The sequence below is a fragment of the Herpailurus yagouaroundi genome, unplaced genomic scaffold (assembly GCF_014898765.1).
Source record: "Herpailurus yagouaroundi ecotype Mexico unplaced genomic scaffold, PumYag 557, whole genome shotgun sequence".
Taxonomy (NCBI): domain Eukaryota; kingdom Metazoa; phylum Chordata; class Mammalia; order Carnivora; family Felidae; genus Herpailurus; species Herpailurus yagouaroundi.
In genome coordinates this window covers 1,963,511-1,988,163 of record NW_024412774.1, presented here as the reverse complement: position 1 = coordinate 1,988,163, position 24,653 = coordinate 1,963,511, and the positions used below count along the sequence as shown (strand labels likewise).

General features: G+C 50.7%; 2 protein-coding genes and 1 long non-coding RNA gene across 13 annotated transcripts in view; 1 reads left to right on the top strand and 2 right to left on the bottom strand.

Annotated features, from left to right (window-relative positions):
* SMIM17 (small integral membrane protein 17) overlaps positions 1-11,158 on the top strand; it is a 38,157-nt gene extending 26,999 nt beyond the window's left edge. For 4 of the 5 annotated variants that reach the window (XM_040465426.1, XM_040465428.1, XM_040465425.1 and 1 more), the window contains 2 exons: positions 855-1,087; positions 2,629-3,807. In XM_040465426.1, coding sequence (XP_040321360.1) covers positions 925-1,087; positions 2,629-3,374 — 909 coding nt within the window. In that variant the 5' untranslated portion in view covers positions 855-924 and the 3' untranslated portion in view covers positions 3,375-3,807. Of the gene's footprint in view, positions 1-854; positions 1,088-2,628; positions 3,808-9,402 lie in introns of those variants that run through there. The other variant, XM_040465430.1, reaches the window with a different exon arrangement.
* Positions 1,737-6,362, bottom strand: LOC121023494 (uncharacterized). 2 transcript variants are annotated; one of them, XR_005787429.1, is made up of 4 exons: positions 6,314-6,362; positions 4,945-5,021; positions 2,603-2,840; positions 1,737-2,333 (listed from the first exon to the last, which is right to left on the bottom strand). It is a non-coding gene; the product is annotated as an uncharacterized LOC121023494 (long non-coding RNA). The 2 variants fall into 2 exon arrangements; XR_005787428.1 differs by lacking the exons at positions 1,737-2,333; positions 2,603-2,840 and having other exon boundaries at positions 4,913-5,021.
* On the bottom strand, positions 6,413-22,067 carry ZNF835 (zinc finger protein 835). Of its 6 annotated transcripts, none has more exons than XR_005787405.1 (6): positions 21,736-22,066; positions 20,727-20,817; positions 16,095-18,306; positions 12,968-13,074; positions 12,463-12,600; positions 6,528-6,834 (listed from the first exon to the last, which is right to left on the bottom strand). XR_005787405.1 is itself a non-coding variant. In XM_040465383.1 (3 exons), exon 3 carries the CDS (start codon positions 18,256-18,258, stop codon positions 16,603-16,605), a length of 1,656 nt encoding a protein of 551 aa, XP_040321317.1. In that variant the 5' UTR covers positions 18,259-18,306; positions 20,727-20,817; positions 21,736-22,066; the 3' UTR covers positions 15,140-16,602. The 6 variants fall into 6 exon arrangements, 3 of the variants coding, with proteins under 3 accessions (XP_040321317.1, XP_040321318.1, XP_040321319.1); XR_005787404.1 differs by having other exon boundaries at positions 12,463-12,505; XR_005787406.1 differs by lacking the exons at positions 6,528-6,834; positions 16,095-18,306; positions 20,727-20,817; positions 21,736-22,066 and adding an exon at positions 6,413-6,461 and having other exon boundaries at positions 12,463-12,505; positions 12,968-14,785.
* Positions 22,068-24,653: the final 2,586 nt, after the last annotated feature.

The window sequence follows — 24,653 nt, the reverse complement described above, 5'->3', positions numbered from 1 at the left end:
TCCCCTCCCCTCCCTTCCCAACTTTTAAGTAGACTCCACACACCCAATGCCCAACGTGAGGCTTGAACCCATGACCCTGCAGATTGAGAGTCAGATGCTCTACCCACTGAGCCAGCCAGGTGCCCCTTAGAAGTATTTTAGAGCAAATCTCAGCCATCACTACTCTGACATATTTTTTTCCAACTTTTTTTTTTTGTTTGTTTGTTTTTTATTTTTGGGACAGAGAGAGATAGAGCATGAACGGGGGAGGGGCAGAGAGAGAGGGAGACACAGAATCGGAAACAGGCTCCAGGCTCTGAGCCATCAGCCCAGAGCCCGACGCGGGGCTCGAACTCACAGACCGCGAGATCGTGACCTGGCTGAAGTCGGACGCTTAACCGACTGCGCCACCCAGGCGCCCCTGGAGTATTTTATTTTTAAATGTTTATTTATTTTGAGAGAGAGAGAGAGTGAGCACACATGCACAGGGAAGGGACAGAGGGAGAGAGAGAATCCCAAGCTGGCTCCGAGATGTCAGCGTAAAGCCCTACATGGGGCTCGATCTCAGGAACTTTGAGATCATGACCTGAGCTGAAATCAAGGGTCAGAGGCTTAACCCCCTGGGCCACTTAGGCACCACGCTCTGCCCCCCACCTTGAAACTGCTATTCCCTTTCTTGCTTCATTGGTCTCTGGAGCACGTACCATCGTGTGGTGCGCTGTCTGGCTCCCCACCCCCACCCCTGCTGGAATGTGAGCCAACAAGAGCAGTGGGCTTTGCTTCCATCACTGCACTGTCTCTGGCACCTAGAAATAGTGCCTGGCACACAGGTGACACTGTGTTTGCTGAATGACTAAATGTTTGTCGGTCCTCAGGTTCTGAGTCCTGTGCCCAGGAACCCAACGGGAACCGGAGGAGTTCTGCATCGCCCCGCCTCCTGGGAAGATGCAGAGCCTCAGGCCTGAGCAGATTCGGGGGCTGCTGGAGCCCGAGAGGGCCAAGACGCTGCTGCCTCGGGAGAGCAGGGCCTGGGAGAAGCGCGCCACCCCCACCAAAGACTGGGTGGCGGTGGAGGTCGGGGCCACCGGCTGTGATGGTGACGAGAAAGGTGAGGGGCGGGGGTCCCATGGGAGGTTGGCGGTGGGGTGGGGAAGACACAACATTCGTTAACATTTATTCAACAAATGTTTATGGACCTTGTGTCCGTCAGCTTTTGCTGTGGAGCGAGTCGCCCCAAAACTCAGTGGCTTAAGGCAACAGTCATTTCTCCGCTCATGCTTCTGCAGGTCAGCAGGATGATGTGGGCTGAGGGGACCGCTGGCTGGCTTCCCCAGCCTGCATCCGCACCTGCGGCCACAGCGAGCTGGCGAGGCAGCTGGTCGACCCCGCGCGTCTGGCTGGCTTGACGGTGCTGACTTTAGGCCGCTTGTTTCCCGCAGGCCAGCCCGGGCTGGTTCTCACGAGAGTCGCCCGGGCCAGCTGGGGGTCAGTCTCAGGAGAGTTTTCTCTTGATTGCGGGCGAGAGAGGGAAGGGCCTCCATTCACAAGCAGTTTTTTAAGCTGTGCTGGCAACCCACTTGCTTAGGGGCCGTTGCTCAAAATAAGCTACTCGGTCAGGTTCAGCATCACTGAGGGAGGGGACCGCCCAGGGGTGTGGATGTGGGGGTCAATGAATAAGTTGAAGGCCCTTGGGGATGAAAATCTACCACAAGCACCCACTGTGTGCCAGGATCTAGCGGCAAACAAGATGGCCGCAGTAGAGCTCAGATTTTAGTGGAGAAACCGACAACGAACAAGTTTTGAAAGAAGCAGCCAGGGCCACACATGCAATGACCCTCCATGGCGACAAGCTTGCTGTGTTCCAGGAGGTTATGGTGACCAGAGGGAGAGCGTGAGTTCTTGCTGATGGAGGTGAGGAGGGGTGGACTAGAGAGACACCAAGGATAATGCCTGAGGTTTGGGCTCAAACTGCTGGACAAGGGGTGGTGCCATTTGCTGAGATGCGGACCCCCGAAAGGCAGCCCTGCAGCAGAACGGGGACTGGACCTTCTACTGGGGCAGGGTCTTCCCTTCTCCCAGAGGGGAGGAACAGCCGCCGGGCAGAGGCGTGGATGCTATGGGTGTCCGTCCTGGTAGTGGGGAGGGGGGTGGGGGCTCCTAGCAGGGCCTGGGTGCAGGAAGACTGGAAAATGCCCATCTTTGGCCTGACCCCCAGTTCTCACCAGCTAAGGAGTGAGAAGGACGTTGATGTCCTCATGTGGGGAGTTTGCTCCACCAGGGGCTGGAAGCTGGGGAAGCCTGCTTCATCCTGGTTTCATTCCGTGGATTAAACCTCACTGGGTTTTGCTGGAGGCCTGGAGAGAAGGGACCGTTTTACCCATTTGACAGGTGAGGGAACAGAGGTTCCGGTGGCAGATCACATCAGGTGACCCGCTTGAAATCTTCCAGGTAATTACAGAAATAGGACCGGAATTCAGGTCTCCTGTTCTCTCTGCCCTACCTGAACCACGTGGGCCAGAATGTGTGCGCATGTGCCACGTGCCGTGGGAAATCAAGAGAAAAGGGACAGGACGCCAGGTGGGGCGAGCAAACAGAGCCCACCCCAGCCAGCCTGGTCACTCACTCCTGGCTCCTTTCTTCTTCCCTCAGGTCTGTCCTCTCAAGAGACCGGGCTGGCCCAGGAGTGGACCTCGGCGGACGTAGATGACGGGTCAGAGGACTCGCAGGTATGTTGGACGGTTCCTTCCTCTTTCGCAAACCCCCGCCCTGCAGATCTCAGTGGGTCGTCAGTTCCTTGCCTCAGAATTCCTCCGCCTCCCGAAAGTCTGTTTGGGGAATGTGAGCCCCCGAGAAGCCTCCCCCTGGAAACAGGACATATCCCTGTGGTAGTCAGACATGGCACGGAGGGTCTCCAGGTGATGTGTAGCTCCATCCACACATACCCCAAAACCTTCACTCATAAACTCAAAGTAACCGTTCATTCATCTGTCCCCTCATTCACCCACCCAACCTTTCATTTGCCCGCTCATACATCTGCCCGTTCCACCCATGCCTCCATCCGCCCGTCCATTCATCTACCTCATCTGTCTGTCCACTTATCCATCCACTCACTGATCCTCCTATCCGTTCACATTCCCACCTGTCCAGCCACCCATCCATTGATTCACGGACCCATTGTATCCATCCACTGGCCGTGGTCAGGATTTGGTTACTGTTCACCCACCCACATGCCTACCCATCCGTCTGTTCATCTCTGTCCATCCGCTTGTCCACTCACCGACCCACTCAGCCATCCCTCCGTCTGTATACCCGTCCATCCACTAACCACTCCCTGGGTTTTAATCCCAATAATATGCGTGAAACCAAGCAGAGTTATCAAGCAGTTCCTTCATTGAAACACCTAATGTTTTCTTTGGGGAACATAAGACATCAATATGTTAAATATTAACAGTGGTTCTTTTATTTATTCATTTATTTTATGCATTAGGAAAATCATACAACCACTCTCAGCAACACGAGGGTCCCATCTCCCAATCATCTGTCAGAAATCCAACTGAGATTGGTTTAAGCCTGGAAAGCGATTTACGGACTCACAGTGGGGGGAGGGAGGAAACCATGAAGGTGCAGAAACAAGTACTGGCTACAGTGGAAGGCTCAAAGGAAGAAGTTAACGATGTGGGCCTAGAGGCTTATTCTAGAATATTCTGGAGATAGGGAAACAACAGACCTCGGGTTTTAGGGGTAAGAATTTATAGAGCAGGGAAGGAAACATTTTCCTCCGACCAGGCAGAGGGAACAGCATTTGCAAAGGCACAGAGGCATGATATAGCATGGGCGGGGGGGGGGGGGTGGTGGTATTGGACTTGAGGGGAGAGCAGTGGGGGATGTGGGTGAAAATCTGCCTGGAATGAGATCATTCATTCATTCCACAACTGTTTCTTGAGCACACACTATGTGCCAGGCAGTGTTCAAGACACTGAGGCACAACAGTGGATCAGATAGAAATGGCACCTCCCTTCATTGGACTTACAGTCACTGAGGTAGACAGACAATAAGCAAAATGAGTGGCTAAATTACAAATCGTGCTGGGTGGTAATAAGTGCTACCGAGAAAAATAAGGCAGGAAGGGGGTTCAAGAGTATGGAGTGGGGTAGGAGTTGCCATTTTAGGAAAGGTGTCCAGGGAAGTCCTGAGAGAGAGATACTGGAGTAAAGGCATGAAGGAGGTGGGAGAGTGAGACTGGCAGGTGTCCACGGGGAAGAGGTTCTAGGCTGAGGGGCACAGCAAGTGCAAAGGCCCTGGTGTAGGAGTGTGCCCGGCACGTGTGCGGAACAGCAGTAGGGGTCAGTTGGCCGGAGAAGAGTGGAAGAGTAGGAGGAGACAAGGTCCTAGAGGTGATGGATGATGTAGGGTCTGTCGACCATGGTAAGAATTATATTTGGTTTTTACTCTGAGTGCAGCGAGAGCTATAGGAGAGCTCTGGACAGAGGAGGGAACTGTTCCAGCTTAGGTTTTAACAGGAGCCCTCTTGCTGCCAGGTTCCATGCCACGGGGGTTGGGTGAGCCTTACAGGCAGCGGGGAGCCATTCAAGGGACTTGCGGATACACAGAAGTCTCGCTGGTAGCCCATGTGGAAGGAAGGGGGTCGGATGAGGTGGAGGGATAGGTGTGGGAGCAGTCAGGAACCTCCAGGCAGGAAACAAAATGGGTGAGAATGATTCACCTCGTGGCGTTGTGAGCCTGACTGGATTCTTAGTGCTTCTCATTAATTCATTTATTCACCAACCTTCACTATCTCTTGCTATCAAGTCCCAAGCCCTGTGAGGTAGTTAGAATGGCCCCTCTCGCTTAAGATAAGGAAACTCTCAGAGGGCACTGTAAGGGCAGGGGAGGTGCCTAGAGGCCTCTGCAATAACATTCATTCGTTTGTTCATTCATTCATTCACCGAGCCGTGACCCATTTACCTGCACTGATGGAGCATTATGCTGGGGGGCATCTCTCATTGGCAGGCTGTGGGTCCTGCCTGGACACAGTCTCCCTCCTGTGGGACCACAGACCACTAATAATAATAACAGTAGCCAGGCTCCACAGCCCTCCCCATGAAGCTTTCTCAATTTGATAATCTTTTATTTTTTAACATTTATTCATTTTTGAGAGAGCAAGACAGAGCTTGAGCGGGGGAGGGGCAGAGAGAAAGGGAGACACAGAATCTGAAGATGCTCCAGGCTCAGAGCTGTCAGCACAGAGCCTGATGTGGGGCTGTGAGATCATGACCTGAGCTGAAGTCAGATGCTTAACCGACTGAGCCACCCAGGCACCCTTTGTTTGATAATCTTTTAACAGTTCCTTGAGATAGGATCTATTATGGTCCTGTTTTAAATATGGGGAAACTAAGGCACAGAGAAGTTAAGCAACTTCCCTAGGTCACCCAGCTTGTAAATGATGGAGCTGGGATTTGAATCCAGTATGTCTCTTGACCATTTTAAGGTACTCTACCTGTCTGGGACTTGGTCCTCCCCCAAGGGAAGACTAGGAATAAGGGCCTGTGTCCAACCCATGAATCAGATGTCACTCCACCTCTCATAGGGGGAGTGAGTGAAAGAGGGGAAGGAAGGAAGAGTTACTTTCCTGACATTTCCAAGAGGGCAGAAGTTCCCCCTCTGTGGCCCCACAGGAAAGTACGGAGGAGAAAATGGTCCCATCACTCTGTCCTGTAAAATGCAAGCATTTGTCACTAATGCAAACCTCATCTAAGTGTGTGAGGTTAAGGGAGAAATGCCAAACCCCAGAAATAACTCCTAGTGGGTAAAAGTTGCTGTACTGACAGAACTTGTCTACACCATCAGAAGTCGAAATAGTGTTAGCTTTGAGAGGGGTTAGGTGAAGGAGGGAGGGAGTATGAGAGGGGAGGACTTTGGGGCACAGAGGATGATGTGCTTCTTGTTCTGGGAGCTGGTGACATGGGCCACTCACCTTCCGAGGATTCATCAGGCTGTACCATTAGAATGTGTGCACTTTTCTTTTTGCATATTGTACTTCAGCAAAATGGTTTTTATGTTTTTTAAAAGTTGCCATATATCCTAGTAGATATTCTTCCCCTTAGAAGCTGAGACTGGAGGCACCTGGGTGGCTCAGTTGGTTAGGTGTCCAACTTTGGCTCAGGTCATGATCTCATGGTTCATGGATTGAAGCCCCACATTGGGCTCTGTGCTGACAGCTCAGAGCCTGGAGCCTGCTTCGGATAATGTGTCTCCCTCTCTCTCTGCTCCTCCCCTGCTTGCACTGTCTCTCTCTCTCTCTCCCCCTCTCAAAAATAAATAAATACAGGGGCACCTGGGTAGCTCAGTCAGTTGGGCGTCCAACTTTGGTTCAGGTTATGATCTCGCCGTCTGTGAGTTTGAGCCCCGCGTCGGGCTCTGTGCTGACAGCTCAGAGCCTGGAGCCTGCTTCGGATTCTGTGTCTCCCTTTCTCGCTCATGCTCTGTCAAAAATAGACATTAAAAAAAAATTAAAATATATTAAAAAAAAAAAAAAAGCTGAGACTGAATTGGGATTTTTGTGCAAGGGATTTATTGAGGGAGTGTGCTCTCAGGGGGAAGCTGGGTTTGATTGGGGGTCCAGCCTGGGCCTGGTCCCACAAGGAGCTCTGGAGCATCAACAGTCCTTGTTCTCCCCTGAGCCAGTGGGGAGTGTGTTATACTCTATCCCTGGGCGCACGACTGTTGGGGATGAGCGTAACCGCCTGTGTAATTCTCTAGGGAGGTGGATCCCATTAGCAAAGGGCATTTCTAAGAAGGGGGCAATCATAAACCTAAGCGATAAACCAGAAAGTTAGCAGCCCGTATGCACAGCAGCTGGAAGAGAAAAGAGAACCAGGTGAGGCACTGGTAGGTCTATTAGCAGTAGTATGGTGTGTGTGTGTGTGTGTGTCTGTGTAAAATTTTTACACTTCAGATGACCTGTACTTACGTTTTCTTAACTTTGTACTCTGCTTAAAAAACTGGCGTACTTCCAACAAAATGCACAGATGAGGGAGTGTGCACACATATATATGCCCATGTAACATCCCAATGAGCACTGCCATTATCTTAGAAGATACCCTCATCTTCTTTTCTGATCTCTGTCCCCCACCCTGAGGCAACCACATTTCCGATTTTGCCTCATATAGATTAGTTTTGCCTATGGTTAAACTTGATGTAAATAGAATCCTACAGGAAATCACATACATTTCTTAAAACCCAAAAAAGATTATAGCAAAATGCTTACCCTACCATTTGGTATTTTCATAATATAATAGCTTTCCATATGGATACATATTGATGTCCTTTGTTCTTTTGTATTTTACTTTTTAATGTTTATTTATTTTTGAGGGGGGGAGGGACAGAGAGAGGGAGACACAGAATCTGAAGCAGGCTCCAGGCTCTGAGCTGTCAGCACACAGCCCGACATGGAGCTCGAACTCAGGAGCTGTGAAATCATGACCTGTGCTGAAGTCGGATGCTTAACTGAGCCACCCAGGCGCCACTGTTTTTTTTTAATTTACTTTTTACAGCAACCAAATATTCTGTAGTATGCTCTGTCATGACCATTTCCTCAACTGACGAATGATCAGGTTGTCGTCGCCGCCACTGAATAATATGTATTTGTCAAGTTGTCCTCCTAGTCTATAGCATGGGTTATGAGGAACTTCATAAAAACCCGTATTCTCTGGGCCTATCCAAGATCTGCTGAATCACAGAATCCAAGGGTGGAGCCCAGTTATTTGAAAAAGTCACCCAAGTTTTTCTGATGCTCTGCCAGGCTTGGGAGCTGCTTCTGTGGTTTATTTTCTCCAGGATGTAAAGGGGAGCTTTGAAATGTGATGGCATCCAGCAGGAGACAGCAGGCTAGAGGAAGAGTTAGTCCTTTTCCAAGGATTAGAGATGTGAATTCCATCAATGATTTCTAATATGTTGTAACATTTCATAGTATATGCTATTTCTCTTCTTTTTCAGGTTTTTTTTCATGTCCCCACTGCCTAGCTTTCTAGATAACTCATTATGTCCTATCCATTCCCCAAACTTCTCTGATATTTTTAATAGTGGTTGCACTAAACCCATCACTAATTTGAAGAAGAACTGTCACCATTAACCATTCTGTCTTCCCATCCTTCATCACGGTAGGTCTTTCTATTCATGTATTCATTTGACAGATATTTACAGAATTCATATTCTGTGTCTGGCACTGTTCAGGCACTGGGGCTACAGTCATTAGCAAACCAAAGTCTTTGCCCTTATAGGGCGTGGAGCAAAAGAAAAGCTGGGCAAGGGTAGTTCTGTGGTTTTCTGTGGGAAGGTATTGGGGTGTACAGTTCTGAACACAGTGATGAGAGAAGCATTTTTTAAGGAAGTGACAAAAACTGAGTGGTGGGAGATGTGACAGAGAAAGCCTCACGGATACCTGGGGAAAAAGCATTTCAGGAAGAAGAAACCGTAAGTGCAAAGGCATGGAGACAAGAGTGGCTGGGGAAGAGTGAGTAATGCACGGAATGACTTCAGCTTTGGAAGGAGCACTCTGGCTGCCCCATGGAGAAGAAATTGGGGGTTGGGGTAGCATCAAGATAAGAGTGATGGTGGCTGTGACCAGGGTGGAAGCAGTCAGCTTCTGGATGTATTCTGAAGGTAAAGCCAACAGCATTTGTTGATGGCTCGAATGTGTGTGATGACAAAGAAAGAAGCATCAAGAAGGCCACAGTTACAGGCCTGGAGGGGACGGAAGGAGAGAGATGGGGAAAACTGCATGAGATTTTTTTTTTAGTTGGAGGAGGGATATTAGGGTATTTGGGATATGTAAAGTTTAAGATGTCCATTAGATATCTGGAGGGGCACCTGGGTCGTTCAGTCGGTTGAGCATCTGATTGTGGCTCAGGTCATGATCTCACAGTTTGTGACTTCAAGCCCCACAGTGGGCTCACTGCTGTCAGCACAGAGCCCGCTTTGGATCCTGTCCCCTTCTTTCTGACTCTCCCCTGCTTGTGCTCTCCCCAGAAGAAATAAATATTAAAAAAAAAAAAAGATATCCAAGTGGAGATGGCAAGCAGATGGTGAGATTTATAAGTTAGGAATTTAGGAGATGGGTTGGGTCATACACACACAGTTGAGGTCACTGGTGTATAGATGATATTTAACACTGTGAAACTGTATATGTCATCTTGAAATTTTTCATCACATGTATTCTGATCTTTCCTCTGATACAGCATAGGTGTATTACTTATTTTTGTATATTTATGTTATATCTGGTCACTTCATTGTACAGTTGTGAATTCAGCTTTTCAGTTGATATATCATTTCATTCCCAATCATGCAATCACATTTTCCTGCAAGAAACAATGGTGGCCCCTCCATTTCTAATATTTATACTTTTTTTTTTTTCTTCTGTTTCAGGGCTTTGTGGAGTGGTCAAAAGCTCCACAACAAACGACCATAGTCTTGGTAGTGTGTGTCCTGTTTTTGTTCCTGGTTTTAACAGGGATGCCTATGATGTTTCACATTTAACTATAATGGTGGCTATTGTTTTGAAATAAATGGCCTGCTTCTTGTTAAGGAAATAGTTAAAAATCAGGAATAGTATTGAATATTAGCAAATGCCTTTTAAACATCCATCAAGATGATTTTTTTTTGTATTTAACCTTTTGTTATGAGGTTTTACATTATTTCATTGAACTTAAGACATCACTGATTGTAAAACACATATTGCTTTATATACCACTGAGAAAGAAAAAACATGCTTCTTAATTGTAAGATGCTACCAGCTGGAAGATGTATCCGGACTTCAGAGACGATGAAAAAATGTGCAATTTAGGATTGATGAAATCTGTTAGATTTCTTAATATCAAATCCTCTTTGTATTCTTAGGGTTGTGGTACACTAGTCTTTTCAGATACTGAATCTTATTTCTTGATATTTTATGTATGATTCTTCACTCTATCTTCACATGTAAGATTGGTGCTATCTTTGTCAAGTTTTGGTAACATGGCTAGGCTTGCATCATTGAAGGACATAACCTTTGTTGTCTTCTAAGCTTTAGAATAGTTTCTGTAACTTAAGTATCACTTCCTTGACATTTTGAAGAAATTCACCAGTAAGGCAATCAGGGCCTGGAGGTATGGAGAGGAAGTTTCAGCTGAATTCTTGGGCGGCTTTCTCAGTTTCTTCTCATGTTACAGTTTATTATATTTCATTAATTTTGATGACTTATAGTGTTTTTTATGCTTAGAAAATTCTCCATTTCATTGAACTTTTCAGATTATGAATACCATTCTATAATTAAATGAAAATCTTATTTTGTTCTATCTCCTTTCTTCCTTTCAACTTCTGCTTGTGGGTTTACCCATTAGTTTTGTCAAAGTTTTATCCAGTTTACTATTGCTTTTCCAAAGAACCAGCATTAGAATTCATGTATATCCATATTTCTCTAGTTTGTAATTTTTTCATTAATATGTATTAGGCTCATTTTTTATTTCTATACCTTGTCTGTTTTTATGTTGAATAATTCATTTATAATCTTTTTTTACAAAATTATTTGCCAAAATAGTATACTTAATAATAAATATACTTCTGATTATAGCCTTGGCCACATTTTAATTTGATAATTTGTGTTCCTGTTTGTTGTTGTCTAAATGTTATATCGTAGTGTTTATAAAGAGTGCTTTGAAACTCTGATCAGGTTTATTTAAAAATAGTTTTACTGATTTACTGCACTGTGAACAAAGAATGTGGCCTCTAATATATATGCTTTCAAAAGCTTTTTAAAAGCTCTTACTGTGGCCTACAACGTGTCCAGTGTTGTACATGTTTCACGGACATTTAAGACGAATGTGTATTTTCAGTCTATAGAATTCAGAATTCTACATGTCTGTTAATGAATTCAGTCTTATCCATGATATTGCGTAGGTTCATGTGTTAATTTTGGCTCACCTTATCTGTCAAAAACCAATAAAGTTATGTGAAAATCTGTTAGTATGACTATGTTTGTCAATATATTTTGTATAAACTTTGCTTTATGTATTCAGTCACTCTGTAATTTGATGCATATGAGGTACAGCACTGTTATGTCTTTGCCAATTAAAGGGTATACGTACACCACCAAGCACAATGCCGGGCAATAGTAGCCATGCAATAAACATTAGTTTAAACCTGATTCTGAATCCTTTGTGAAATATAAAATGATTGTCTTTAAACCAATTTAATCCCGAGGCTTAAATTTTACTTTGTCTATTAGTGGTTGGTATTTCCATCCTGCTCTTTTTAAATTTGTGTGTGCGCGCACACGTGTGTGTATTTAGACCCTTCGTGTCGTTTTGATAGGATTTCCAATGGCCTCTCCAGGTTTGCCAAAAAAAATCTGGGCAGGTAGAAGTATGGGATCCTGTCTCCCCATAGTTCCCTCCAGCTGACTGCATCAAAAAACAAGCAACAATCGTCCCTTCAAACAGACACAAGCCTCAGCTGTTACATTCATTACGATTTATCAGTTGCAAGTAACAGCAGCTGATTCAAAGGAGCTTAAGTTTGTTAATGATCAACTACCGATTCATGTTACACCAAAGCCTGGGATGAAATTGGCTCAATTTATAGCTGGTTCCCGGGGCCTAAAAATATCACTGGGACCTTTCCTCTCCACTGACCTCAGAGTTCCACTCCCTTGCAGGGGTGACCTTCTTTTTCTCCACTCGGCTGGGAGGATGGCTACCACCACCACCCTGTTCTACGTGGCAAAGTGGGGGACACGAGATAGATTCTCCTCACACCCTCACCTCCCAGCCCTTCCCTGCCCCAGGAACTGGAATCTTGAAATAAGGGAGAACGGCAGCTGGAGGCAGGAACTGGCTGTCCTAGGAGTGGGCAGAGCATAATGGACTGCAGCAGGACAAAGGTAGAAACCGGAGATGCCTGTGGGGACCGTGCCAGATGTCCCGAACGGGGGGGGGGGGGGGGCTGCTGTGGGTTGAGATTCGCTCAGACCGTCCCACGTGCCTTAAATTTGTGGGAAATTGCAAACAGTCATGATAATATAAACCACAAAAGCAATGGCCCTTCATTTGGGTTCTATCACGTGCCAGGAACCACATTTCATTGATGACAGAAATATCGACTCGCACCCCTGATGGTCTCTTCTCCATTCGACAGCCAGATACATCCCGTGACACCATAATTAAGACCATTCACAATCCACCCACTTCAGCAGGTAAAAGCCAACGTCCTCACGGTGGCCGTCCATCCCTGCAGTAAGGGCTGGCGCTCGCACCCTCCGTTCCATGCGCGCGGCCTTTGCTGTTTGAACAAGCCCATCACGTGCCTGCCACGTGCCTGCCTCGGGACCTTGGCCCGGACTGTGGAATGGACCTCTGCCTGTAATGCTCTTCCCCCAGACGCTCACGTGGCTCCCTCACCCGCAGTGCTCGGCTCCCACATCTTCCCCCACCGTCCCCAAACAACACTTACCTCCGCAGGTGATTCTCCTGGTCTTCAGCGCCTGTATCACCACCTGACAAGTACAGGTTAATTGATGGTTAATTGATGGTTAATGGAGGTTCTGCTCTGTCCACCTCCTCTGCCCGGTCTCCCTGGAGGAACTGAGTCCTGGGAAGGTTGAGTGGGGGAGGGGGGCTGCAGAGTTCAGCCTGCATTTCTCAGGAATTCCCTGCACGCCAGCCTGTGGGACCCCGGCCCCTTCCGACCCCCTCCCCCATGCGCTTGAAGCTGCTGGGTTCTCCCCTGGAACAGGACACGCTGGCCCCAGGGTAGCATCTGCATACAGTATCTGCGGAACACAGTGGGGGACGGAGGATGTCGGGTAAGTTGGCAACTATGGCAAAGCTAAACCGCTAAGGCAAACACTGGCACGCCCGTGGCTTGCGGGAGCCGTGGGAGCGGCGGCTTGGGGCTGGCTGGCTGGCGGACTGCGCTGCCGTGTTCCCGAATGCCAACTCCTTTCCCTCTTCCTTACCAGTAATTCCGAAAGCTCTGAACAGGTATTTTCGGCAGCTCCCCCTCCCGGGGCTCAGCTCCTCCACGGCTGTGGACTCAGGGCACCGCTCGCGCGCGCCACTCTCACTGCAACAGGAGGGACCGCGGACGCTCCCGTCCTCCCGGCTGCGACTCTCGTCGCTCCCGCGTCCACCCTCCTGCGTCGGCCCCGCAGCACAGCCCGCCAACCGCCCGCGGGCGGGGCTAGCTCGCGGCGTTACGCCCGGCGCCTGCGCACTGCACCTAGCCGGCTCTCGTTGAAGTCTTGGCGGAAGGGCTCCAAGGCGGGACGCCGACCCCGCCCACACCTCGCCCGCACCCTCCCCCCTCTCCCCCCGCAGAGCCGGGGCATCCGCAGCCTTGGCGTTGCGGAGGACCAGTTTCCCTCGGTCTTTGGGGTGACTGAACTCAGGCTTATGTCTGTAAACTGGGCTCCCATTTCACATTCATCCCTTCAGGCAGCACTGCCTGAGGGCCTACTGTGTGCCTAGCGCCTGGGCTGGGCGAAGGTCAGAAGGAGGAGCCAGACCGTGCAGTCCATGCAAGACCCTGAATGGCTCTAGGGTTGCAGCTGGACATGGTCAACCATTAATTCAGTCACTCAGTATTTGCTGAGGACCTACTGTGCGCTGAGGCCTGAGGTAGGAGATGTCTGGGGCATAGCCATGAACCGACTGTGTCGTCCCTCCTGACCGTGAATAACTCCTGGCTTGATGCTGCGATATATAACTATTCAGCTATCTGGAGCTTCTTAAGGACCTACTGTGTGCTAAGGCTTGGGCTAGGCAAAGTTGGGGTCACAGGAAGGAACCAGTATGCATGTTCTCTGATCCAGGACTGGTGCTGAGGATGTTTACTTATTTATTAATTTACCTGACCTATTAATTTAGATCTCCCGAAGACCCACTGTGTGCTGGTGCTTGAGCTGGCTAATGCCTGGGAGACAGGGGGGCACTGAATGTGTGGCCTCTGACCCTGAATGATGCCAGGGCTGATGCTGGGATGCACAACTACTCACCCAGTCCTTTATGAGTACCTACTCTATGCGGGGGCCTGAGTGATGTCTGCAGCACAGAGGAAGCACAGACACCGTAAGTCTTGACCCTGCAGGGCAGGTCAGGGATTTGTCACTCATTTATTTATTCACATGAGATTCCCTGAGGACCTACTGCATGCCAAGGCCTGTGCAGGTAACGCCAGGGCAAAAGGAAAGGCACGCATCTCCTCCGAGGCCCCTCACCAGCTTCCTTGCTAGGACTAAGAGCTGAGGAAGCTGGTGGGCAGGGAGACAGATGTCTCTTTACACGTCTGTGTGGCTGTTTTAATTTCTCTCCTCCTTAGTTATACACATTAAAAATCATTTAGGTTTGAGGTATTTTCAGGGCTTGGCGTTATTTTCTGATAATTTACATCACTTTTTCAGGGCCCAAGGAAATCTGAATATGGACTGGACACTGGATGATATCAAGAAATTAATGTTTCACTGGGTGTGAATGATACTGTGGTTGTATAGAAGGTACTTTTGTTGTTGTTAAGAGATGCAGCCTAAGGTATTTAGCAGTGAGATCCTGTCGGTAATTTACTTTAAAATAGACCAGGAAAAAAAAATAGGCATTTTCATGAACTATTTTAAAAACAAATATATATCATAAAATATGGTAAATTTTGTTATGAAAGCACTTTTAAGTATTGCATTCCTATTCTATTAAAATTGTTTCTTTTCTTTTCTGGTTTTGAGAGAGAGGGAGGAGCAGAAAGGGAAACAGAGGGAGAGAATCCCAAGCAGGCTCTGCACGGTCATCACAGAGCCCTATGTGGGGCTCGAACTCATGAACTGTGAGATCATGCCCTGAGCCAAAATCAAGAGTTGGACATTTAACCGACTGAGCCACCCAGGCACCCCAAAATTCTTTTTGTTTTTTAAGGCAGTCAAAATGGATGGGCATGTGGGGATATATTGTACATTTTGTATAATTGAAAAAAATCTCATAAAAATTCTTTATGTAGGGGGTTCCTTTTTATGCAGAGGGGGGTTATGTTGTTGTTATGATATGTTATGTTCAGTTATGTTGTTCCATGACACAGGACCGTTTGTTGGTCAACCTTGTAAAAAAGGCATTCGTAACTGAAAAATATTTTTGTCATTTTTTTTTTCCTGGACCTGAACAAATCAGTGAGATCAAAACAAACATACGTGATTCTCTACCTAAGAAATCTTACACCCAAACTTTGTGAAATGATAACATCCGGTGCTTCCAAATATAAAATAAATAAAAGGACAGAAGCTGTGGGTTGTATGCTACTATCTGTGTAGAAAGGTATACTGTACGTCTTTATAGCACGTTTATACATATAAGCAAATACCCATATTATTTGCTATATATGCATAGATTATGTTGGAAAGATACCAAGAAACTCAAGAATGGTTGCCTCTAGGGAGGGGAACTTGGTGGGTAGGGGGGATGGAGGAGGACAGGGCTAAGATTTTTTTTCACTTTGTTAACTGTGGACCAAACAAATGTTGTCCATAACAAAATTTCGTAAAGACCATGCTGTAGGACTAGAACTTATTTCACGGTGATAGGTGACTGCGTTAATCATTCTCACATTTCACACTTCTAACCACATGGTTGAAAAGGCCCTTCGTACACTACCCATGGGCTTGGCTGTAACTCTTGCTTTGGCTAGTGGGTCTACACGCAAACTTGACATAATCAGGGGCTTGAAACTGTGCTTGTGTGCCCACTCTCTCCAAATCCCTGCTACTGTCCTGAGTGCACACCCTTAGAGTCTTGAGGAAGGCAGCAGAGATGGCCCAGCTGAGCCGTCCTGAACAGCCACCCCCATCCAACCCTCAGCTGACCACAGATGCGCCTCTGAATCTAGCCAAGATCAACTGGGCCTAGTCCAGGCCAACAGAAACCCCCACCATGGGAAATATATTAGATGGACAAATGAGGTCTGGATGCTTCGTTACACAGCAACAGCTAACGGACACAACCATTAAAGTCAGGATTTTGATTGTGGGTGGGTGGGGGGCACAAGGCTGGAGCAGGGGAAAGTGTTTCCTCATCCTAAAAAAGGCTGGGGTGCACTCTGAAACTCACCCTTTGCAGGTCAGGGGAGAGGCAAGTCTCTTCTAGAGCTTTTCCTTCTCTGGATGTCTCTGGCTCGTTCTAATTTTGGAACCACTGTTTCAGTCCTAGGGATCCACACTTCTTCAGACCCCGCTTCCTTAGTCAATACGCCAACTTGAAAGGAGCCGAACCTTTTATCTGATTAAATTTATTGAACAAATGCCTACGTGATCATCAAATCTTCGACCATTCAAAGGCTAGCTAGAGACGCACAGACACTTCTTTGGGTCTACTTTCGTGGGTCGCATTTATAGTTCCGAACCAGGAGGCAGAATGTGTGTGTTGTGGGGAGGGGCAGGCCGGCAGATGCGGAGTCCAGTCCCGGCCCTGTGACCTCCTCCCTGTGTGACCTTGGGCAAGTCCCCGGGCCTCCCTGAGCCTCGGTTTTCTCACGGACGAGTCGGGGAGGAGAAGGTGCCTCCCCTTGGTGCCGAGCGGTCGGAAGCGGGGGTGGAACAGTGCCGGGCGCGGTGCCGGGTCAGAGGTCCCCGTTAGGCATCAGCTCGTCCTTCTGCCGGTCTGTGGCACTCTGTGTGGGGTCGCTGCCGCCGCCTGGCTCCTCCTCCCGGGGGGAGCCCGGGGGCCCCGTCGGGTGCGGCAGCGGGGTGGCGGGGTGGCCGCAGCGGGCGCGCGGACAGGGCCTCCCGTCGGCGTGCGTCCGCTGGTGCCGAATGAGCGCGGAGGAGAAGCTGAAGGCCTTGCCGCAGCCGCCGCACTCGTAGGGCTTCTCGCCCGTGTGCACGATGTGGTGCTGGATCAGGTAGGAGCGGTTGCTGAAGGCCTTGCCGCACTCGGGGCACGCGTAGGGCCGCTCGCCCGTGTGCGTGCGCCGGTGCAGCGTCAGCGACGAGCCCTGGCTGAAAGCCTTGCCGCAGTCCCCGCAGCGGTAGGGCTTCTCGCCCGTGTGGATCTTCTGGTGCTCGATGAGGGACGACACGTGCCCGAAGGCCGCCCCGCACTCCGGGCACCGGTAGGGCCGCGCGCCCGTATGCACGAGGCGGTGCTGTGCCAGGTGTGAGCGGTTGCTGAAGGCGCGGCCGCAGTCGGCGCACGCGTACGGCCGCTCACCCGTGTGCACGCGGCGGTGCTGCGCCAGGTGCGACACCTGCGTGAAGGCCTTGCCGCACTGCGCGCACGCGTACGGCTTCTCGCCCGTGTGGATGCGCCGGTGCTCGGCCAGCGAGGCGCTCTGGCTGAAGGGCGCGCCGCATTCGGGGCACGCGTACGGCTTCTCGCCCGTGTGCACGCGCCGGTGCTGCGCCAGGTGCGCTAGCTGCGTGAAGGCCTTGGCGCACTGGCCGCAGGCGTACGGCCGCTCGGCCGTGTGCGTGCGCCGGTGGCGGATGAGCGCCGAGGAGAAGCGGAAGGCCTTCTGGCAGCGCGCGCACGCGTACGGCTTCTCGCCCGTGTGCACGCGCTGGTGCTCCAGCAGGGACGAGCGGTTGCGGAAGGCCTTGGCGCACTGGCCGCACGCGTACGGCCGCTCGCCCGTGTGCACGCGCCGGTGCTGCGCCAGGTGCGTGGGGCGCGCGAAGGCCTTGCCGCAGTCGGCGCAGCGGTGCGGCCGCTCGCCCGTGTGCGTGCGCCAGTGCGACGCCAGGTAGGAGCCCTGGCTGAAGGCCTTGCCGCACTCGGGGCAGGCGTACGGCCGCTCGCCCGTGTGCGTGCGCCGGTGGAGCGTCAGGTGGACGCTCTGGCTGAAGGCCTTGCCGCAGTCGGCGCACGCGAACGGCCTCTCGCCGGTGTGGGTTCTCTGGTGCAGGGTGAAGGCCGAGCAGTAGCTGAAGGCCTTGCCGCAGTCCCCGCACGTCCACGGCTTCCGGGGGCCGCCCCCTCCTCGCTCCTCCTCGCCGGAGCCCGCCCTCTTCCGCTTCGGGTTCTTCCTGGGCGCGCCGCGCCTCCGTGGCCGGCCGCCGGCTTGGGGCAGGGGAGGACTCCGGCCGGTTCCCGGCACCCCGCCGAGCTCGCCCCGCTCCTGCACACCGTCCCTGGCGGGCTCTTCCCCGGGGGCCGCGGCCTCTTGCTTCAAACAGCTTTTCTGGTTCTCCTGCTGGTCCTTGAACCGACCCTCTTGTTCCCGGGATTCCCCCACCTCGGGGCCCTGGGGGGTGGCCACGCTCGACAGTCCTTCCATCTCTGCTTTCTGAGTCACTGCCTTGTTTTCACACCTTTGTCCCTGGATCTGAGGGAAAAGAGGAGAAAAACCAACTTGGGTTGGACAAGGCTTAGTGCAGGGTCTCAGCCTCCACACTGCTGATGGTTTGGGGGGGGGGGCTGTCCTATGCACTGGAGGGTACTTAGCAGCATCCCTGGCCTCTACCCACTGGATGCCAGTAGCACTGCCCCAAGTTGTGACCACCAGAAATGTCTATGGACATTTCCAAGTGTCCCCTGACTGAAGATCACAGACTTAACTGAAAGTAATTAAAAAAAATTTTTTTTTAAGTTTATTTATTTTGAGAGAGAGCGCAAGCAGGAGGGGCAGAGAGAGAAAGAGAGAATCCCAAACAGGCTCCAAATGGTCAGCACAGAGCCTGACATGGGGCTTGAACTCACGAACTGTGAGATCATGACCTGAACTGAAATCAAGAGTCCGAGGCTTAACCCCCTGAGCCACCCAGGCGCCCCTGCAAACAATTTTAAAAGATCTTTGCAAAAACATGAACCTGACAGCTCTTAAATATAGCCTTGCAACTTGGTGCTCTGGACCAAATCATGTCCCCTCCAAATTCATAGATCAGAGTCCTAACGTGATAATGTCTGGAGGTTGGGCCTTTGGGAGATAATGAGGTTAAATGCCCGCCTCCACCATGGGATTGGTGTCCTCATAAGAGGAAGAGACCAGAGCTCCCTCTCTCCACCATGTGGGGACAGAGTGAGGAGGAGATTATTTGCAAGCCAGGAAGACGGTTCTCACCAGAACCCAGGCCAGGCTGATGCCCTAATCCTAGACTCCCAGCCTCCAGAACTATGAGGAAATGAATTTCTGTTGAACACACCCAGTCTGCAGTACTTTGTCATGGGTCTCTGAGCTGAGGGTTTTTTCTTTTCTGGAGAAAAATCGTACACAAAGGAACAGCTAGCTCCCAAGCTCTATGCATAATATACTGCCGGTAGGAGCGTGCACTGGAAAAACCACTGGCATTTTCTAGGAAAGCTGGAGACACATATCTCCAGTCCCCCAGTAATTACATTTTCTGGAACGTAAGCAAGAGAAACGTGCACACGTGTACCAGGAAGCCCGTCCAAGATTGTGTGTAACAGCCAAATGCTAGAAAACAGTCCAACTGTCCATTAACAAGGGAACGAACAGGGGTATATTCATACAGCGGAGTATCGCACGGCATAAACATGAGTGGCCGCCAGCTGCCCAACGGCTCAGAACCTCAAATGCAGTGTTGGCAAACAGTTAAGATGCAAAGGCTGTATCAGGTAGGATGTTATTTAGGCTGAAAAACAGGCAAACACAGCCATCTACGTTTTAGGGATTATGAACACATGGCAAAGGTTCATTGCTACACCCTGGCCCTGGGGCCCAGCGGCACTGCCGGTGACAGACTCAGAGCTTAGGCCCCTCTGCAGGCCTAGTGACTCAAAATCTGCTTTTTATGGGAGCCCCACGTGATTTGTGGGCATGGGACCGTCTGAGAGGTGCTGGTCTTGGCCCCTCTGACACCGACTCGGGAGTACTGTTACAGCGGTAACAACCAGCCTCCGCTGAGCACAGAGCCGTATGCCCAGCCTTCTTCTTTAAAAAAAAAATTTTTTTAACGTTTATTTATTTTTGAGACAGAGAGAGACAGAGCATGAACGGGGGAGGGGAGAGAGAGAGAGGGAGACACAGAATTGGAAGCAGGCTCCAGAGAGAGAGGGAGACACAGAATCGGAAGCAGGCTCCAGGCTCTGAGCCATCAGCCCAGAGCCCGACACGGGGCTCGAACTCACGGACCGTGAGATTGTGACCTGAGCCGAAGTCGGCCGCCCAACCGACTGAGCCACCCAGGCGCCCCAAGCCTTCTTTAAGCTCTTGCCACGAACTAGCTCACCTGCTCCTCAGTAAAGCTCCCAGAACTGGCAAAGCTAGAGCCCACGCCTGGGCCACCTGGCTACGGGGCTTATCCTCTCCGACACCCTTGCCTGCCCCGGGTTCATACTCTCCAATATAGGCCTCCCTGCTGCTCCTCAAACATTCCAGGCATGCTCCTCACTCAGGAGCTGAGTCTGACTAATTGTTCCATTTGCCTGGAACCTTCATCCCCTGAGGCGAGGCCTCGTGGAGAAGAGAGACTAGATCCAGAAATGAAGGAGTGAGTGATCTGGGCTGTGAGAGCAGCAGGGGCGAGGGTCCCGAGCAGGACCATGGCTGGGGCGACAGAGGAAAAGCAGAGGGGCAGGGCAGTGGGGGAGGGGTGGAGAACAACTGAAGCAGCCGGCAGGTGGGATTACGGATGGCAGTGGTGAGGGTCACATGAAGCAGGGTCTGTATGCAGCGGTGAGAACATGGCTGGTGGGAGCCGGGCTAGGCCTGGCCCAGTTCCGGAACCGTCTCCACAGGCGGCTGTCAGGCCCAGACAGGCCTCCACACAGGGCCGTGGTACCCACCTTGTGGTTTTCAGAGAATCAGATCCTGTGTGTGTCACTCAAGTTGTGGCCCCTGCTCTGGCCACCATGCATCAGTGGGTCCAGACCACATCTGTGAGAGAAAGAAATGGGAACCATGAAGGAAGATTCTGGGGCCAAGGCGTGTGTCACCACAGACACATGCACAGTCATAAGTGTATGTCATAAGTGGGCAGAGCATCACACGTGCCCAAAGTCATGTGTGCTGGGTCTCCCCCACATGCAGAAACGCAGTGACCCCAAGGTTGCCCAGTGTCTCCTAAACACATCCGGTGACGCCTGCATAGACCTCCACACGCACAGTCATGTTCAGGCACACAGAATGGCCAGCTCCGGGATGGCAGACACACCCATCGAAACGCTGCATTCAGCTGCACACCGAGACACACGTAGAATCACACACTTCGCACCTAGGAGAACACATTCCACATGTGCCTAAAGTTACCCATGGGCACAGGTCTCCAAATGCAGACACACAGTCAATTATGCGTGCTGCGGCCCCTGTACAGGCACAGCCGGCAGGCTCAGTCACGTGCAGACACACGGTGACATGGGGGACGTACTCACATGCAGAGTCACACGCACAGTTACATACTCACAAGGGCACAAACTGATGTAGTCACCCACATGCAAACACACAAGGGCCGGACTCACACGCACGGCTCACACCTGCCTAGGCACACGGGTACAAATACGTTGCATGAGGGGACGGACTCACACGGAGAGTCACGCACAGCTGCATGCGCACAAAGTTGTGGAGTCGCGCACGGGCAAACGCAGGGACATGCGGGGCGGGACTCACGTGCACAGGGACACGCACAAGGCCACACACCTGCATTGGCACAAAGTTCAGTAGTGACACACATGCAAAAGCAAGTGCACAGGCGGGGCGGGATTCGCATACACACAGCGCTGGAGTCACGAACACACAGCGACAGAGCGACACGGACACCCGCGCGCACACCCACTCGCGCTCGCGCAAACCACGCACCAGTGTCCTCGACTCCCGGCACCGCCTTCGAAGGCCTCGGAGGCTCCCCGCGAGCTCGGTGGGTTCGGGTCAGGTTCTCCTCAGTCTCCGGCCCTACCCGGCCGAGGCGGACCCCAGTAACCCCAGGTCCCACGGTGGAGCGGACAAGCAGGCCTCACAGGTGACCACGGCGACCTCCGCGGGTGGGCCAGAGCGCCAGGCCCGAGCGGACTGCGCTTGCGCACCGGCACAGCTACATCCCGCGCGCCGCTTCCCGCGAACTACAACTCCCAGAAGGCACCGCGCCGCTGCGCCGGCGTCCTGGAAGAACCAGTCCCGGGGACGCCTGCGGGGTCGGTGCTCAGACCGACCCCCGCCCGACGGGGCCGGGACTCAAGGTGGGGGGCGGAGCCAGAGATATGGGGGCGGGACTCCGCCTCAGGGGAGGGGCACAGTCCGCAGGCTTAGGGGAACAAAACCAGCTGAGGTTCAGAGAGGTTAAGTCACTTAACGCAGGCCGAACAGCATAGCGAGGGCGGAAGCTGGCGCTGACCACCCACAGCTCACCACGAAGTCATGGAAAGCTATTCTTTCTCTCGGGAGTTTGATCTAATTCCCCTACAAAGCAAAGAAGTCGACAACCTACCGACTGTGCAAGTGATGATAACCGCGAGCGCGTACAGCCACGCACTGGCCAGCCAGGATTGTGAAGTGCTTCTTATGTAGGAACTCTGTTAGCATTCAGAACTTACTGACCTGGGAATGCAAAGAAATGGGTGAACGTAGGGTGGGAACACTAGTGGATTTCACCAAAATTGACATGCCATTGATTGTGAGACACTACATTATTTCATGGACCCCCCCCCCCCCCCGCCAAGGCTGCTATTACACCATCACACACTCTTTCTTCACGCTTGAAATTTTCATTTTATATGTAGACTTCAAGAGGCATTTTGTGTTTTCCCTTATCCTTCTGGAAGCTTCTGGCCTTGCCCTAGTAAGAACATGCCCAGGTCCTTTCAAGCGGGGGACTCGTGGAGCAGGGTCTCCCACCTAGTCCACTGACCTGTGAGCTTGAGAATAAAGGATTGTGGTTTTGAGTCATGAAGGGTGGGCTTTTTTTTTCTGGCTTAGTTTTATATTTGAATATTTAAAAAAATACCTCTCACATATTCTTTATAAACCATGTTGAGAGCTCATAAGTCTGCAGCATATTCTCTTAATCACTAAAAAGATTTGTTTTTAATCCCCTCTGCGGGGGTGGGGGGGTAGAAACAAGCAGGAATTATTCAAATACAAAAGAACCTTTCTACTGATGTATATCATGAGGAACATTTTATTAGGCTCATTTCATTATTTTGTGGTATAGAAAGTAGGCAGGGCACAGCAGGGAGGGCTTCATCTCTGCTCCACAATGGACCAGGGGTGGCTCGAACAGTTGCTGGGGATGAGTCACTTGGGGCCATCCATCTGGGGCCTGGGTTTTTCTCCATGTGGTGTCTTTTGGGGCTGACCAGACACCCCCTGTGGCTAGCTTGGCCTTCTCACAGCATGGTGGACACAGAATAGTAGAAATTCTTATATGGTGGTTCAGGGCTTCAATAGGAGTAATCCAGGAGCAAGCCACTGAATGGGGGGCTATTTGTTACACAGCAGTTTAGTGGCATAGCTGACTGAGACAGAGGCAGGGCCAAGAGATGAGGCTGAAGATGTAGGGATTCAGTTTCTTGTGGGCCATACTAAGAACATTTTCTGAGAGCAGTTGGGAGTCACTGTTGTGTTTTTTCTTCTTTCAAAGCTGGAGGAGTCTGCATTTATGATAATATGTGTCTCTGCCCAGTGTGAGTGCTGGGCACCACTCATTCTAATCCTTTTGGTGGTTCTTGCTCTCGTCGCAGGTCATTGTTCCACTAAGTGCTCAAGTGGGACCCTCTGGGGGTTTTCCAACTTCTTTCTCTGTGCGGCCTATCAAGTGCTCTTTCCCATAAACTCTGGCCACATTGGTCTTCCTGGAAACTCAGTTCCATCTCTCTCTTTCTCTCTCTCTCTCTCTCTCTCTCTCTCTCTCTCTAGCTTATTTAATTATGTTGAGAGAGAGAGAGAGAGAGAGGCAGAGAGAGAGAATCCCAAGCAGGCTTCACACCAGCAGTGTAGAGCCCAACACGGGACTCGAACTCATGAACCATGAGATCACGACCTGAGATGAAACCAAGAGTCGGATGCTTAACCGACTGAGCCCCCCACGCGCCCCCAGCTCAATCTCTTTAACTCAGGGTGTTTACAGGGCTCTGCCAGGATTTGTCGCCCTGGACCATGACCTGGAAACTCTCCTAAGACAGTAAATTGGGGCAATCATAGGGCTTACCTTATTCTCTTCCCACGTGCCAGGAATCACCATCCTTCATGGCCTGAGCTCCAATGGCTTAAAAACCAAGTTTTTGCCCCTTTTATGGTTGTTTTAGAGAGAGAAAATCTGCTCCCTGTTACTGCATCTTGGCCGTAGCAGAAGTCGATGCTATGTTTTTTTTTTTAAATAATTTTTTAATGTTTATTTTTGAGAGACAGAGCATGAGCGGGGGAGAGGGAGAGAGAGGGAGACACAGAATCCGAAGCAGGCTCCAGGCTCTGAGCTGTCAGCGCAGAGCCTGATGCGGGCCTCGAACTCACAGACCGTGAGATCATGACCTGGGCCAAAGTCGGAGGCTTAACCGACTGAGCCACCCAGGTGCCCCTACATATTTTTTAAAGCCATTTTGTTTAGAAAGCTATATTTACCTGTTTGGGGCTGAATTGTGCCCCGCACTCCCAAGAAAAGAAAGTTGCGTGGGAGTCCAAACCCTCAATATCTCAGAAGACCTTATTTGGAGACAGGGTCATTACAGAGGTAATTAAGTAAAAATGAGGTCATTAGGGTGGGTCCTAATGCAATATGACTGGTG